At 58.8% G+C, this 16614-nt stretch overlaps 1 protein-coding gene across 3 annotated transcripts; it reads right to left on the bottom strand.

Moving 5' to 3' along the window:
- Window positions 1–3895: 3895 nt before the first annotated feature.
- Window positions 3896–16324, bottom strand: PRODH (proline dehydrogenase 1). 3 transcript variants are annotated; one of them, XM_088065203.1, is made up of 15 exons: window positions 16007–16139; window positions 15287–15474; window positions 9460–9494; window positions 9003–9152; window positions 8799–8863; window positions 8329–8445; window positions 8099–8178; window positions 7761–7842; window positions 7369–7461; window positions 7132–7278; window positions 6832–7007; window positions 6653–6751; window positions 6167–6255; window positions 5179–5292; window positions 3896–4832 (listed from the first exon to the last, which is right to left on the bottom strand). In XM_088065203.1, exons 2-15 carry the CDS (start codon window positions 15421–15423, stop codon window positions 4651–4653), a joined length of 1566 nt encoding a protein of 521 aa, XP_087921329.1. In that variant the 5' UTR covers window positions 15424–15474; window positions 16007–16139; the 3' UTR covers window positions 3896–4650. The 3 variants fall into 3 exon arrangements, with proteins under 3 accessions (XP_087921329.1, XP_087921330.1, XP_005524593.2); XM_088065204.1 differs by lacking the exon at window positions 16007–16139 and adding an exon at window positions 15792–15917; XM_005524536.3 differs by lacking the exon at window positions 5179–5292 and having other exon boundaries at window positions 16007–16324.
- Between the last annotated feature and the right edge of the window lie 290 nt (window positions 16325–16614).

Raw genomic sequence — 16614 nt, 5'->3', positions numbered from 1 at the left:
GCCCGCGAATCGGTAGCGCCGGGGAGCGGCTGTCACGGTGGTTTGGAAACTCCAGAGCTCCAGAGCCCCGGGATTCCCCAGCAGGCTGATCGCCCCCGGGGTCTGGCTGTCCCGGGATCCAGGAGCTCCAGGGGTTCGACAGCCGTGGGTGTGCGAGGGATCTGGGTTTTGACTGTCCCCGGGGGTCTGGCAGTCCCAACCTCTGGCTGTATCTGGGATTCGGCAGCCCTAGATGCACAACAGCCCTGGGATCTGTCTGACCTGTGGTTCCAGTAGCTCCAGGGGTCCTGGGTGCCCAAAGACCCGAGTGTCAGCCTGCCCTGGCATTCTGGCAGCCCTCAGGAGCCCGAAACCCCCAGTATCCACCAGACCCAGGGATCCAGCAGCTCCAGATTCCTGACAGCCCAAGGATCTGGCTTCCCCAAAGGTCTGGTAGCTCCAGGTGTCTGATAGCCCCAGTGTCCAGCTGTGCTGCAGGTCCAGGTGCCAGATGCCGGTGATCTGGCATCTCCATGTGTCTGGCAGCCTGGACCAGTCTGTTGGGAGCCATGCAGGACCCCTGGGAGCTGAGTGGTGCCTGCAGCAGTGGAGCCAAGGACCCTGTACAGGGACAGAAAGGCTTCAGAGTAGCCACTGGTTAACCAACTGTAAGGACACAGCTGGGAGTCAAGGGGACCTGGGCACCTGCAGAAGTCCCACATCTCTAGCACAGTGGGGCAGCCCCGTCAATAAACCTTCTCAGCCTGACAGTGCAGCAGCATTGAATGGGCCAGAGCATCCTTGGCCACCATCCTGTGCCAGCTGGATTTTCAGCTTAATGGCCACTGTAAGAGATTCCTCAAACTTCTCTGAGCTCCCAGGACACCTGATAACAGAATGGGGGAAGTGTGGATGGGGCCATCTCCTGGCCATCTCCCTGAAGGTAATGCAAATGCAGCTGAACAGCTGCATGTGTCTCCTGAGGAATGCTGATAGCTTGCACAGAGCTAGGGAAGGTGTACAGACAGTGCATCTCCCAAAGGGCTGCCTCTGAGTGCCTCACACCTCCGGGGATCTCCTGTGGATGTGGAGGCTCCATCCCTGTAGGCAGGAGTTGAGTAGCATCCTTCTGGAGAGGATCAGGGAGTTCTGAGCACCTTAGGATCCTTGCACCAAGCAGAGAGTAAAGGCATTTGGTAGGTTTTCTCTCCATCACCACTGGCACTACTGATGTGTATGAAGGCTGCTCTCTTGCTCAGACAAATGACTCCCAATGGCAAGTTTCTGGTGATCTTGCCAGTGGGAATGTGACCATTGGTAGCACCCCATCTCCCCCTTCTTTTTTCCCTGGCACATTCCATGTGTTTGGCAGTAGCCCCAGGAAGTAGGACACTTTGTCCATTTCCCCCTGTCTCCACGTCCCTGTCCCCTCTGCCCCATCCTGTTCACAGGTGCAGGAATGTGAAGACCATAGAGGCAGGAATTGCTTCTTTGGGATGACTCAGCCTCAGGCTGAGCTTGGCATCCCTTCTGCTGGGGAAAGTGGGATGGGGAGGGTCAGCTCCAAAGTTAGGCAGAAATCTGGGTTTGGTGATGGTGCCTTCCCTGGCAGCTGTGCCCACCTCAAGCTGTAGCCTCTCTCAGGCTGTTTCCATAGCTAGGATTCCCTTCCTGTTCTGCTCTCTTCATCCCCCCCTGCATTGTGCTGAGCAGCCCCTGTGCTCTGCTGTCCCAGTCACAATGAACCAAGGCAGGATCACATTGCCTCACCTTCCCTGTGCTAGTGTTTTTTGTGAGGATGTGTCAGCTTTTGTATACTTTTTTGGCTTCCATAAACTTAACTTCTTTTTCTCTTGGCCAGGAGGCAATGCATCTCAACTGCTCTGTTTCTACCCATGTAACCCACAGCAGGGCAGGGACTGGGCTGTAGCCAGAGAGATAAGCTGTTCCCTCAGAAGATGCTGCCAGCTGGCATAAGAGGCTGGAGAAACTGAGAATGCAGTTGGGAAGAGGTGAAGGCAGGTTTCAAAGTGCTCTGGGCTGGCTGGTGCTGTCAGGGCATGGGGCACTGTACAGCCCACAGGTAGCACCCACCCCTCCCTCCCTCCCATGCCACTGCTCCTGGCCAGGCTGTTGTCCATGCAGAGCTTGGCCCACGCTTTCCATCACACCATTATTTGCAGTTCCCATTTCAGACCCTGCCAGGTGCCTGTCTCCTGTCTTTCTGTGTTTTGGAAAACATGACAGAAGAAAGAAATCCCAGCACTGTAGTATTTCCAAACACAAAACTAAGTAAAAAGATGCTGTTTTGTCAATGGTTCAAAAATCCCCATGGCTGCTTCAGTGGGCAGGACTGCACAGGGGGCCATGGGGAGACCTACAATATGAGATACTTGTCACCATCCTCACTGTGGTCAGGCTCTCAGGATGGCTGCTGCAAGGATATGGCTCTTTCCCCTTCCAGCTCTCCTCCGCTGCAGCAGCAGCCTTGCAAGCAGCAAGGCTGCAGCACAGGGTCCTACACACATACACACACACACCACCTTTCCATGCCTCCTCTTCCTTCAGGACAAGCAGAAAACAGCAGCAAAAGCTAAAACTGAGCAGGGTGGGGAATGCCTGGGATATGGGAGAGTTGGTTGGGTTAGTGCACCCAGAAATAAAAGTGGCAGTTGCTATTTTTGGCTGAGCATGGATACAGCTGTGCCAGGAGACAGTTAGGTGGGATATCAGGGCAAGGTTCTTCCCCCAGAGGTGCTGGCACTGCCCAGGCTCCCCAGGGAATGGGCATGGCCCCGAGGCTGCCAGAGCTCCAGGAGCGTTTGGACAGCGCTGCCAGGGATGCCCAGGGTGGGATGTTGGGGGCTCTGGGCAGGGACAGGGATGGGACTGGATGATCCTTGTGGGTCCTTTCCAGCTGAGGATATTCTGTGAAAGGTTGTGAGGAACCAGGCATTTTGGGTTTTCAAGGGCATCCTGTGCCTTGGGTATCCAGGAGGCAGCACCTGCAGCCCTACACAACCCCTGCAAACAGGCACACACAACCCCACTGACCCAGGCTGCAAAGCTTTCCTGTCCTAGGAAGAGGGTTGGGGAGGGGATTAGCTGCAAAAAAGAGGGTCAAGAGGGGCTTCTCCTCCCCTGCTACACAGATGTCTGAGGTTCTTTGGAGAAGCTCACAGTGCGTAACAGCTGCTCCTGCATCAGCCAGCCCTAGGTCCAGCTGCAGCAGCAGAGCTCAGCCCCTGGGGCACCAGGGTACTCTGTGCCCCTATTACAGCATCCTGCATGGGCTGGAAGGCAGCCAGGGCCTAGAACATCTCCCAGATTCCCTTAAATCCCAGGAGCCCAGCTGCTGCCTGCACCAGTGCTGTTCTGGTCCCATGCTCCAGGCAAGGCTCCCTGCTCCCCTCCTGGTTTTATTTTTTAAGGCAGAAGAGTCTCAGCTAGAGAAAAGGCAGGAGATGAACAGCTCAGGAAAGCTGAAACATCACCCCTTTGGTGTGGGTGGCTCACCAAGTAGAGGGACTGACCCAGGAAAAAAGGAGACACTGCCATAGCTCCAGGCAGGGAATCAGAGATGCCTGTGGTCCTTCAGAGCTCAGGAAAAAGTGTCCCTAATTTGAGGTGCGAAAGCCTGTAGGTTGCATGTCCCCCAAAAGCAGGTCAGAGGGTGGGGAGAGGCTCTTCCATGCTGCCACTCCCTCCTCTGCAGGTAGGGGGATGCCCCAGTGCTCCCAGCTCCCCCCAAACCCATCATAGGAAGCTCCACAGCTTCTCCAGTCCCCAGAAATTTGGACTCACTCCTTTTCCCAAGCTCTGGCTCAGGCCAAAGCATGCAGCACTAACCCCCCTTTGAGACCACGGCACTGCCTGGGGACATGTGGCTGCCCAATAACAGAGAGAGAGAGAGATGGCAGCAGGAAAACTTGTGATTTTACCATTTCCATTCTCCAATGTACAATGTACCATTCCAAATCCAATGTACAGCAGAGATGAACTATGGTCCAGGTCCTGGTGCTCCCACTGCCCCTGGTCCATCATTAGAACCAGGGACTGTGGGCAGGGCAGGAATGGTACAGGGATGGGGCCAGCCCACTAGCCTCGCCCCTCCTGTTCCATTGGACGTGTGCCTGAGGATGGACAACCCCTGTCAGTTTATCCCAGTGGGATAGGGGAGAGCCTGGACCTGCCCAGCTCTGGTCAGTGCAAAGCCAGGTAGCTGTCAGGGACAGGCAACAGGGGCTGATCCTGCCCCTTCAAAGGTCTGGTGGGCAGAAAGCTCCAGCCCTGGCAGAGGCTGGAGGAGCTTCTGGCTGAGGCCAGCCTGTCCCCAAGTCACCCAGCCACCTGGATCTGAGCCCATGGGCACAAGGGCAAGTAGATAAATCAGGGAAAAAACGCTGGGACAGTGTTCATCAAGGCACAGGGCGAGCTGGCAGGAGAGCCCCAGCATCTCCTTTGGGACAGCTCAAGAGGCTGTGGTGCAGCAGAAGGACATCCCTGGGGCAGCTGGGGTGATCCCAGAGGTCACTGTAAGGCTTGAGTGGTTCAACAGCAACAAGGACACTTCTCTCCCAGGGCAAAGGGGGAGCTGCAGCAGAACTTGGATGGTGAATGCTCACAGTGGTTCAGGCTGAAGGTACGAGAGCCCCAGGGCTGAGGCTGGGGTCAGTGGCTGAAGAGGTTTCCTGTGAGGAGACGCCTCTTGACCTCTTTCCAGAGCAGGTCCCGCTCGCGGTTTGCCCGCTGCATGAAGCCCCTGTTCTCCTGGGCCCGGCGGGACAAGTAAGGCAGCACCTCATTCACCGGCCCATAGGGCACGTACTTGTACACGGGGAAGCCAGCCTGGCCTGTGCGTCAGGGAAGTGCCAAGAGAGAAAAAATATGTGCCAAAAGGAAAAAGAAGGTAAGAAAAGGAGGGAAAAAGTGAAAAAATGTGATAAGGGGAAATAGTAGGAAGATACATGAAAAGGGGAAAAAGGGGGCAAGGGGCAAAAGACAAGGGGAAAGCGTAGGAAGGGAACAGGAAGGGAGAGGAAGGGACAGGAATGGGGAGAAAAAAGGAGGAAAAGAAGGGGATTAAAGTGCAAAGAAAAAGGTTTGAGGATAAAAGGGGGAAAAGAAAAAGAAAAGCAGGGCGGGAAGGAAAAACAAGGAAGCAAATAAAAAAGAGGCGGGGAAGAAAAAAAAAGCCACCTGCCCTTCCCTGCCTGCTCTCCCATGCCTTGAGGCTGTGCCGATGGAGCAGGGATGGATGTGCAGGAGGCTGTGGCTGGGCACTTGGGAGGGAGATCCCGGCAGTGGAGGAGCCTGGTGGGGAGAGCAGCGGTGCATCTCTCCCAGCTCAGCACCGGGAGCTTGGGAAAGCGCCAGAGGGAGTGGGCCGAGGTCACTGGGAGCCCTGGGAATGTCGGCAGCCGGGGCTGGGCCAGCTCAAGGAGCGTTCAACCAGAAACATCAAGTTAACACATTTTTCCAGCATGACCGGAGGAGGCTGCAGATGGGCAGCCAAGCCCCACTTCCAAGAGAACTCCAGGACAGAGCAGCATCTGCGCTGGACAACTGCCCAGTTTGCCTCCTGCTGCTCTTCTGGCCTTGGGACTCTGCTCTGGACACCGGTGTGGGCAGGGGGATCAGTCCCTGACCTGGGCTGGCTACCTGGACCCTTATGTGTCCTGCTGTCCAGGCCCCTGGCAGTGCTGCTCCACTGCCTGGGCTGGTGGCTGAGGACAAGGTCACACTAGAGGCTGGTGCCATCCTCTTAGCAGAGAGCCTAGGACTAGATGTGCACCTCCCCTGGAGCCAAGGGGCACCCCAGGCCAAGGAGGTACAGGAGAGGGTTTCTGTCTGCCAGAACCAGTCTCTGCCCCACCCTGAGACACCCCAATCTCTGCTCAGACTCAAAAATGGGAAATGTCCCTGCCCAGCCACTACAGGCTCATGGAACTCCAGGAGAGAGACGTGACTCTTATATCTCATCTATATACTTATATCCCCATCTACATCTTCCACAAACCCCATGCAGGGATCACAGCACTCCCCATGGCAAGGCACTGTGCTCACCCAGTGCTCTATGAGAGTGAGTCCTTCCTTCCTTCCTGCCTGCCTTCCTGCCTGCCTTCTTTCTTAGGGGTCCTGGTGGGGCCAGAGCACCTCTGCCAAGCCCCCCACTCCCATCACTCACCCAGGGGGAAGGTGATCTGGTCACACATGCCCAGCAACTGCCCGAAGCACACCTTCTTGTCTGAGGGATGGATCCCCAGCTCCATCATCCTGCAAAACAAGCCTCAGCACAGGCGGAGAGCAGACACAGCAGAGCTCACCAAGGTACTGTGTCCCACCAGAGGATTGAGGATCATCTCCAAATAGGACAGCATGGCACTGACCACATCCTAGATGGATGTTGGGATGTAGAGCTTGAGGGATTTGATTTTACAACAGCCTCTAAATTGGCGATGGGACCAATTCTGCAGCCACTGGGGCCACCATGCTGCTCCTCAGCTCCAAGCCCCATCTAAAGCCTTGAGCACCAGGTGGGAGCCAGGATTCCCCCAGGTGAGCTCAGGGGGGACCTGACAAACCACAGCACATCTGCCTGCATCACTGCTGGGCCCCCACATTCCTTAAGCCCCTTGTCCCTGCCTCACCACGCTTCCTGCCCAGCACCCACCTGCGCAGGGTGAACTTCACTGTGTCCTCGTTGTGAGATGCCACCATCACGCTGGCTTTCCGGCTATGCTTGATCTCCTCCAGGACATAGTCCAGGCACCTGTAAGGCAAGACAGGCCTCTGGTGAAGCCTCTTCCCACTGGGGCAAAAGGCAGCAGTGTGGCTGGGGCTGTCCCTTACCTGTGGTACATCTCGTTGGTCTTCTCATAGGTTGGGTTGATGGGATCTTCATAGCCCATCTGAGCCGCCCTCTCCCTCTCCTGCTCCATGTAGGCCCCACGCACCAGCTTGGTGCCAAAGTGCCAGCCCTCCCGGCGTGACAGCTCCATGTCCCCCGTCACATTGTTGTAAGCCTCCTGTGACCAGTGGAAGAGATGGCACAAGGTCATTGCTCCAGTGCCACTCCTGACTGCCTGTGCCATTGCACTGCCAGGGCTTCAGGAGATGATGTACCAGAGTACAGGGACATGCCAGCCTCACCTTCAGGTAGCACTGGTAGGTGTTGTAGATGATGGGCTGGCTCCTGTTGAAGCAGCGTTGTGTCTCTACGGTGAGGTGGCTGATGGCTGGCTGGAAGTAGCTCTGCTCCGCATCTACCATCAGCCTCACGCCCTTCTCCATGGCTCTCTGGGGGGTGATGACACACAGGTTGGGTTCATAGGGCTGCCTGCTCCATGTGTCCCCCTCTGTGGCACCCCAGCCCCAGTGTCCCCTCACCTTTGCAAGGACATCCATGCGTTGCAGCACCCGCTTCATCTGCAGCTCCTCCTCCTTGCTGAAGCGTGATAGCAGAGGCTCCAGCTGCCCAGTCTGAAAAAAGAACAGCTTTGTGGCACTCTGCCTGCACCCAGCTCTGCCCATGGGGGACACACACACCCCTGGAGGGAACCCATCCCCAGGACTGCTGCCCCATGCCAGCCCCCCAGCCCCACCAGCCAGCATGGCATGACAGCGTGAGCAGCCTGCCAGCCTGGTAGCTGTACCTTGTGCTCACAGCATGGCTAAACCCTGCAGCCACCAGCACCTACCAGGAAGAGCACGAGCCCCCTGCCCTGCTCCCACAAACACTCTGTGGGACCACTCCGGGGGTAGCAAAGCTGGGTACCCACCTTCCTGTTGGGGATGAGCAGAGGCCTGGAGAGCTTGGTGCAGTTGTCAAGCAGGCTGTTCCAGTCCAGCAGGTCCACAGTGCTGGGAGCAGAGAGCCAGGTCCTTGCTAGTGTCTTGGCAGGGGGCTCTCTATCAGCTCCCAACCCCCACCAGCAGGAAGGACACATGACATGTGCCATCCTGTCCTGTCACCTCCACCCAAACTTCCCCTATGCTCCATTGCTGTGCTCAGCCAGAGCTGGCCTTTGCAGACCTCCCTTTGCTGCTGCCCAAGGAATGGGGACAAAGTCCCCCAGTGTCCCTGCCCTGCAGCACCCGCAGGTCCCAGGCAGCTTACCCGCTCATGCCCACATTCTCGCCTGCTAACCACTGCTGGCTCTCTGCCTTGCTCACAATGCTGAGGTTGGCCAGTGCCTCCTGCCACCAAAAGAAGCGTCAGGGGCTACAGGGGTCTGTCTGCTTGAGGTGTCACAGCTCAGGGCTGCTCTGGCACCTCTGTGTCCATGGCCACCTCCAGCAGTGCATCTCTGCAGCACATCCTCCTCCCACAGGCATCACCTGCCTCACCTGCAGCTTCTCCACCTCCAGCTTTGTGTCCAGCACAGCCCACCCAGCCTGGCCTTGCTCTGCAGCCATTTGGTGGAAGAATCTCCGCCACTTCACCAGCACCTCTGAGAACCGCACCTGTGGGCACAGGGCTCCAGGTGAGACACCCAGGCTGGAGCCTCCTGTCCTGCCAGGGCTTTGCAAGCTCACACCCAGCCTGAGACAGATACTGACCCTAGAAGGCACCTTGGCCAAACCAAGCAGTAAAGACCCCACACATCCCTCTTCATGTTGAAACCTTTAAAATTCTAAACTCTTTGCGTCTCCCCAAAAGTTGAGGCAGGGTCTCCAGGGGTCTCGGGCTCACAGAGGACGGGCTGTTGGTACCCACTTCTCACTGCCATTACTAGAGATGCCACCTGCCCCAGCAGAAGCATCATCTGTGACCTTGGCTCTGCCCCACCACACTCTGTCACAGCTCTGGCACTCACCAGGAACTGAGGTCTGGCCAGTGCTGTCAGCTTGATGGCAGAGAAGCCATCCTCTGAGCTGCCACCTGGATGGAACAAGGACCAAGAGAGAGTCAACCTCACCATCGGTCCTCAGGCAGGAGAGATATGGCAGTGGTGGTAGAACTGAGAGATCCTTGCAGTCCTCAGCACAGTGGGGCTGTCCAGGACACGGGGAGCACTCACTTGAGGCATCAATACAGCGGAGGAAAGTCTCCATGTGTTGGTCACACTTGGCCTCATCAGTGTAGAAATAGGTGTGGGCACTGGTGACTCCACCATGGTGATCCCCAAATCCCTGATGGGCTTGGTATTGCTTCTCCCTTTTTTCTGCTCCTGGGGTGGAAGAGGGTGAAGATGGGCCATGCCCCTCCAAGCTCCTATAGCTTCCCCAGGAGCTTCCAGTGTGGGTGAAGGGGAGAGAGGCTCTGGCTTGAACATCAGAAGAGCCCCCCAGCACTGACATGGGCTCTGCTTGCTCTGTGCCTGAGCAGAGGCTGAGTCTTTGCTGAGGGGCAAGACTGGGCCAGGAACCACGTTGTTCTTCATCCAGCTCATTTTTTGAGGCTGTGGTACCTGGGTCCTTCCCCCACAAAACCAGGCCTGCAGTGCCCGGACCTCCAGGCTATCTCCTGTCACTCACCTCCCATCTCCTTCTCGGCTGCAGAGGTGCAGGAGCTAAGAAGAGAAACAGGGAAGATAAGGGCCAGGTCAGCAACCCCTGCAACCCTATGCTGATGGACAGGTCAGTTCTGAGGCTCCTGTGCTGCCACCCTGGTGCTGAACCCTGCTGTTCCCTTGCCATCCCATTGCTGATGGGATCCAATTGGCAGTTCAGATGCCCAAAACCCACCTGTGGAAGGGAACAGAGCTTCACCATCCATCCAGGGAAAGACCTGGGAGCCCTGAGGCAGCACAGTGAGGATGCCCTGTCCCAGGGTTCAGAGCTGTTCTCCAAAAAGCCACCCCATGGCAAGCACAAGATCAGTCTGGTGGGGCTGGCACGCTCCATCTCCAACCTGCTCATGGTCCTTGCTGTGGTGACACCAAGCCTCAACCCACTGCCTCCTCATCTTGATGGAACCAGCAAGCCAGAACATGAAGCAGAACATCAAGCCAAGGGTGCCCTGCTGTCCCATGCTCCTCCCCCTGACGTGGCTTCAGCCAGCAACTTACAATGTCTCGTTTTCAACTCCAGCTGACCTCAGATGGAATTTTAAGCCCAAAGTCTCTGCCATGGAAATAACGGGGCTCTGATGGCCTGGGGGATGCTGGCCAAATCACGAGGTCCTTCCTGAGCTTGAGTAGCTAAGTCTTGTTGCTGACACCCTAAACCCAGGTGCAGACCCAAGGTCCTACCTGGAACAGGGCCAGCCCCTGGAGAGCAGGCCTGGGTGGCAGCAGAGCCATCTCCTCCAGGAGGTCTCTGCCTTGGCATCCCTGTCCCCAAACTGGCTGTGCCCAATGGGGAAGAAGCACAGTGTGAGGGAAGCAGCAAAGCCACCCATCCAGAGCCAGCAGGCCTGGACAGGAGAGCAGAGAGGCACATGGCATGGTCCATGTTCTCCCATATGGAAACCCTGTGACACGGGTTAGGGGCTGGTGGAAGCATAAACAAGTGGAAACAAGCTGTTCCCTCTGGCTCCCTGGAGCCAAGAACAGCCCCACATTGCTCAAAGTGCCACAAAGCCTGGTGTGAGCCAGGGCAGGAGCAGCTGGAGCTCATATCTAGCAGCAGGCACCATAACTAGCAGGTTCTGCTCCCTGATTTACTCACCTGAGGACAGGGAAAGCAGCTTTCTGTCCATGAGTACAGAGGGTGAAGGAAAGGAAGGAGAGATCATACACTCACAAATGGGATTTGTCAGCAAAGGCCGTGCTAGTGGAAGCTCCCTTTGGAGCAGGTGGCATGGCATAGGGGACAGCTTCAACTGAATACTGCTGTGACATGAGGGCACACAGAGACATGGGTCCTGTGGGTAGGGGACAGCTCTGAGCCCAAGGCACACCTGGGGCACAACATCCAAAATACTGGGGACAGGTGGCTGGAGTGAAGGCACACTGCTCAAATGGCAAACAGCACCCTTGGAGTTAAGAGTGCTTTATGTTCCTGAAGATAAACACACCCTTTCCAGTAACATTTCTGCTACATGACTGAACCAGCTGGTCCTTCATCCTCTAGGGGGCATTCAAAGCAGTGCCACAGTGCTTGCTTTATTCTTCTGCATCAAGCAAAATGAAGGAAGCTCCTTCCAGCTGAAGAAATAACTTCGTCCTGGATATCAGCTGCTCACTTTGCATTATTAAACTTGGCCAGCAAAGCCATTCCCTCACCCACCAAGTGCCACTGAAGCTGGCTCATAATTGACCATCCCTTCTGCAAACCCACAAGTGTCTCAGAGCAGGTCCCATCTCTGGGCACATCGAGACACTCCTGGCAGACTGTATCCAGACAGGAACAACCTCAAGGTTGAGCTCAGGGCCTGGGAGCAACACTTGCTAAAACCAGGTTGTGAGGACTTGCTGGATGGCTGGGGGCGGTAATCCAGCTGACATAGCAGATGGGGCTTTCAGGAAGTTTTGGATCAGGCTAAGTAAACCAGCTCAGGAGCAGCACAAAGGTCCTGCTGTCAGAAATAATCCCTTTGGCCCTGGAGGTTACCCAGAGGGTGCCAGCAGCACAGCGGGTGTGCTTTGCTCAGCAGAAAATGGGTCTGGCAAAGGGGATGAGGGGTCAGGGGGAAGCTGTCCTTGAACTACCACATCCAAGGAAAAGACTCATGGTCACACGAAGTCCATTTTGTAGCTATAAGTGCTGCTTAAAATCCACAGGTAGGAATAAAGCAAAGCTCTTGGCAGAATAGACCTCAGAATAGACAGAGTTGTCAGCACACACCAGCCCAGGACCACCACAGGACCACCTTGGAGAGCTTCAAGCTAAACAGAAGCTGCCCCATGACCCCCAGGCACATGCTGACAGAGCATAGGGCAGGGGTGGCAGCAGCACTGGGAACAGGAGGAGAAGGGGAGGCGGCAGCTCTGGGAGCAGCATTGGCCAGGCTGGGGACAGTGATCCCACACTGTGGCAAAGTGTCAGATATCTACACAAGGAATTTCTAGAGGAAGCCAAGTCCACAGTCTGCATGGCAGAGCCTGAAGAGCATCTGACAATGCCAGGGGCAGGATTGTCCCTCCCCTGTGCCAGCACACATCTGCAATCTTGGGATGCCTGTGGCCCAGCAATGCCCCAAGGCTGCCAGGGGACTCCAACCACCTCCACTATGGGGGGGGGGGGCTTGCTGTTTCACCCCACAGGTATCAGAACCCTTGCTCAGTGCTGCCTCTCCACCCCCCACCCAGGGCTGCAGACATGCTGAAGCCCCCGGCCCTCTGCTGCCTGTAGGACACTTATTTTCCAGCTGTGTCACCATGACCTGGCAGCAGCCTTCAGCATGTGGCTGAGGCCTCCTGGGACAAGCTGGCAGAGTCCTGGATGCCAGCCTGAGCAGGGCAGGCAGGAGCCTGCGGCAGGTGGGATAAGCCAGTTCTTGTCCCATTGCATTGTTGTTCCCAGCCAGAAAGGCTGTGGAAGAGGTGCCACAGCTGATTGCTGAGGTGGAAAGGGCATTTCCCTGCCACTATGTAAGGCTTGCTTCAGAAGAGCAACAGGAGACGGCACCAAGAGGCCAAACCACCCACTGACTGCTGTGATTTGTAACTGTGCTTCCTGGCTGGCAGCAGCACAATCCTGAAGCATTCACCAAAGAGGACACAGCTCTGTAGTCCAGCAGCCATGAACCCAGGACTGGCCACCCCTCCCTATCAGACACAGCCCAACTCAGCACCAGCCCTGGTAGAAGCACTGAGAATTTGGGATTTTACCCCAAAGAGAGCCAGGGAGGACCCAGAGTGATGGTTGGAAAGGGGCAGCATTCAAAATAACTCTTCCCATGCCACCCTGGGCTTGGTCCCTGTTCATAGAATTATAGAACATCCTGAGGTAGAAGAGACAAATGAGGACATCAAGTTCCACTCTTAGCCCTGCAGAGGACAACAGTCCTACCCCGTGTCTGATTGTTCAAACGCTCCTTGAGCTCTGACAGCCTTGGGACCATGACCACTCCCTGGACAGTCTGTTCAGTGCCTGACCAGTGCCTGAAAGGGTGAAGGCCCTTTTCCTGATATCCAGGCAAATCCCACTGGGACTTGGGCAGGGATGCATTGGGAACTCTCTTGGGTGTGAATGGCCCACACAGCACAGGCAGAACTCATCTAGCCAGGATTACCACACATGCAAACCCCAAATCTGCAGCAAGGGGGAGCGGCACAGCCCAGCCAGCTCACAAACCACTGGTACCCATCAGCAGGAGCGATACAAGTGCAGGCAGAGCCTGTCTGAAAGTCTTCTATGGTCACCCATAGGAAAGCCCTTGGCCCAGGCATGGCCAGGCACGCAGGGCAGCAGTGCCAGCCTGGCAGCACAGGTGCTCCTGGCTCAGCCCCACGGAAATGCTGAACACTGCCTGGACCACGGCTGCGTGTCCAGGGGAGAAACACCTGGCTACACACCTTCGAAAGGTGGCTACACAACTTCAAAACAGCCACCCTCCTGCCAGGCAGCAGCAGGGTGTTTTGAAGCTTTTCTAGAAAAACCCCAAAGTTTGCAGCCCACTCTGGGGTGGCTCAGCTCTGTCTCCCCCTGCACAGCTCCCGCTGCCCTCACCAGTGCCTACTCCTATCACGGACACACAGGGGATGTGTGGCTGCGGGGCACAGGGGGCACTCGTCATGGCACATGCGGGGTCCCCGATAAGCAGTGCCCGGGTGTGGATCAGAGATAAGGCTCCCAGTACCTGCATCACCACCCTGACTCACATCCCGCTCGCAAACCACCCTAAAGAGCGGTTTCCGCGGCGTTTGTAACACCGAGTGACAAGCATGTGAGAGCCGGCCGGTGGCCCCAGTTGCCAGCAGGGACTGTGCAGCCTTGCCCGGGGGACGGCGCATCCCCAGCCAGTGTTCTCCGGAAGGGCCTCGCTTGTCGTGGGTGGGGGGACACCGCCCACCCCCGTGACTGTGGGGTGCCGGCCAGCGGCCCATCGATCCGGAAAGCGCAGGAACTGTAGCCTGAATAATGGAAAGTTACCGGCAGCTTTGGGCTGGTGCCAGCTCTTGGCAGAGGGCGGGAGGCAGTGAAGGCTGCCCGGGACTGGGGGGCAGTGCCGGAAGGGGGCAGCACCCCAGCTTGAGACAGATGGAAATGGTGGAGGGGGGAAATAACGGAACTGTTAAGATTGGAAAAAAGCCCCAAGATCACCGAGTCCACCAAAATCTGGGAGGCAGCACCCCAGTGTTTGTATGGTGGGGGGATGGAGGGAGCAGGAATGGGGAGCAGCATCCCAGTGCGGGGCGGGGAGGGGAAGGAAGACTTCAGGCATGGTAGAAACGCTGTGTGTTGTTTGTGTGCAGAGGGGTGGAGGGACACAGTGCCCCAGGGGGCTAGGGAAAATGGGGCGTGGCTGGCAGCACCCCAGAGGGAGGATGGAATGGGGAGGATGTGTTAGCATCCCAAAGGAGATGGAGAATAGAGGTGGGAACCCCCTCAGGGTGTGCAGGAGTGTTCGGGGAACGGCCGGGGACAGGTTGCACTCCAGTGTGTGCAAGGGAATAGATGAGGACAGAGAGGGTGCAGCAGAAAGGGGGGCAGCACCCACTATGTGCAGAGGGGCAGGGGAAGTGATACAGCCCAGTGGGGGCGCAGCACCCCCGTGTGCAGGACATAGTCCCTGCCGTGCTCGGGGCACTGCCACCCCCCGTGCTCGGGGCACTGCCACCCCCCGTGTTTGGGACACTACCACCCCCCGTGTTCCGGGCACTACCACCCCCCGTGTTCCGGGCACTGCCACCCCCCCGTGCTCGGGGCACTGCCACCCCCCCGTGCTCGGGGCACTGCCACCCCCCGTGCTCGGGGCACTGCCACCCCCCGTGCTCGGGGCACTGCCCCCCCCCGTGTTCCGGGCACTACCACCCCCCGTGTTCCGGGCACTGCCACCCCCCTTGCTCGGGGCACTGCCACCTCCCGTGCTCGGGGCACTGCCACCCCCCGTGTTCCGGGCACTGCCACCCCCCGTGTTCCGGGCACTGCCACCCCCCGTGCTCGGGGCACTGCCACCCCCCGTGCTCGGGGCACTGCCACCCCCCGTGTTCCGGGCACTGCCACCCCCCGTGCTCGGGGCACTGCCACCCCCCGTGCTCGGGGCACTGCCACCTCCCGTGCTCGGGGCACTGCCACCCCCCGTGTTCCGGGCACTGCCACCCCCGGTGAGGGCACGGGCGGTGGCCCGGAGGGCGAGGCCGTGACGCAAGCGGCCCCGCAGCCAATGGGAGCGGGGGGCTGGGCGGATGCAGCCAATGGCAGCCCGGCCAGGGCCCGCCCCCGCCCCGCCCCAGCCCGCGGGCCCCGCACTCACTGCCCGTCGCCCAGGTCCTCCTCCACGCTGTAATCCAGCACGGCGCCCACGCCGAAGGCCTGATTCCGCCGGAGCAGCGGCTTGATGGCCTCCTGGTCCTCCCCGGCCACGAACTGCCCGTAGAACGTCATCTTCATCAGCCGCTCGAACAGCGTCTGTCCCAGCACCCGCTGGCACAACTGCAGCAGCTGCGGAACAACGGCGGCTCAGCACCCGTCCCACCCCGGCATTCCCCGAGGAAAAGTCCCCATGACCCAGGACTGGCATTCCTCAAAACAAGCAACCCCCCGGCCCGGGTCCGAGAGCTCTCCCTCAGACCTAGAGTAGCCTCGGAAGAGGAATGACACGTCCCGAAATGGGCACCCTCAGAGTGAGAGCCCCCTCAGCCCAGGACCGGCACCCCCCGGAGTGAGAGTATCCCTGCACAACAGGCACTTTCCCGGAACGAAAGATTCCCCGCATTTGGAGCAGTCACCCCTGGAGCGACAGAATCCCCATCCCGCACCGACACGTCCGGAGGGGTCACTCTCCATCCTGGGACTCCCGGTCCCAAAATGGAACTCCCCGGAGCAAGAACCCCCTCCAGTAGGGGAGTGACACCTCCCGGAGCGGGCGGCCCCTGAGCGAGAGCCCCGCCGGTCCAGAGCCGGTAACTCCCGGAACGGGGACAAGCCACGCCCCGGAGCAGCCCTCCCAAGCCGGACCCCCTCCTCCACCCACCTCCCGGTTGTGCTGCACCAGCGGCTCCACGGCGCACAGCCCCAGCACCACCAGCCCTCGCAGCAGCTCCGCGCTGCTCTTGCTGCGGAACGCCTCGCGCGGGTCTCCGAAATCCACGGCGGGCGGCGGCGGGCCCCGCTGCGCCCCTCGCGGGGGAGGGGGCGGGTCCTGCCGGGGCCCCCCCCCCCCCGCCGCCGGGGAGAACCCGCGGGGTTCGGCGGCGGGCGCGGAGCTCGGGCGGCTCGGGGGATCGCAGCGGCGAACGGCGGCGGGGAGCGCCCGGAACGTGCTCGGCAGAGCCATAGGCACAGCGGGGCCGCCGCCCGCCGCCGCCTTAAGTACGGCGGGCGCGGGACCGCCCCCGGGCCCCCAGCTCCACGGCCCCGCTCCGCCCCGCCCTTGGCCGCGCTCTGCTGCCATCGGAACCGGCCGCGTGCCCCGGCACTGCCCCAGCACTGGCACCGGGACGGCGACCGGGGCTGCGACTGATTCTGAGATCGGCACCGGGCTCGACAGCGGGACTGGGAATGGGACTGGCACTGGCACCGAGACAGCTATCGGCACCGCCACGGCCATGGGAACTGGGATCGACACTGGGACTGGGACTG

The sequence above is a fragment of the Pseudopodoces humilis genome, chromosome 20 (assembly GCF_049639895.1).
Source record: "Pseudopodoces humilis isolate 2021_Gansu_Grassland_sample_001 chromosome 20, ASM4963989v1, whole genome shotgun sequence".
Classification (NCBI taxonomy): domain Eukaryota; kingdom Metazoa; phylum Chordata; class Aves; order Passeriformes; family Paridae; genus Pseudopodoces; species Pseudopodoces humilis.
Note: the sequence above shows the minus strand (reverse complement) of the source record. Positions and strands in the feature narration are given on the sequence as shown.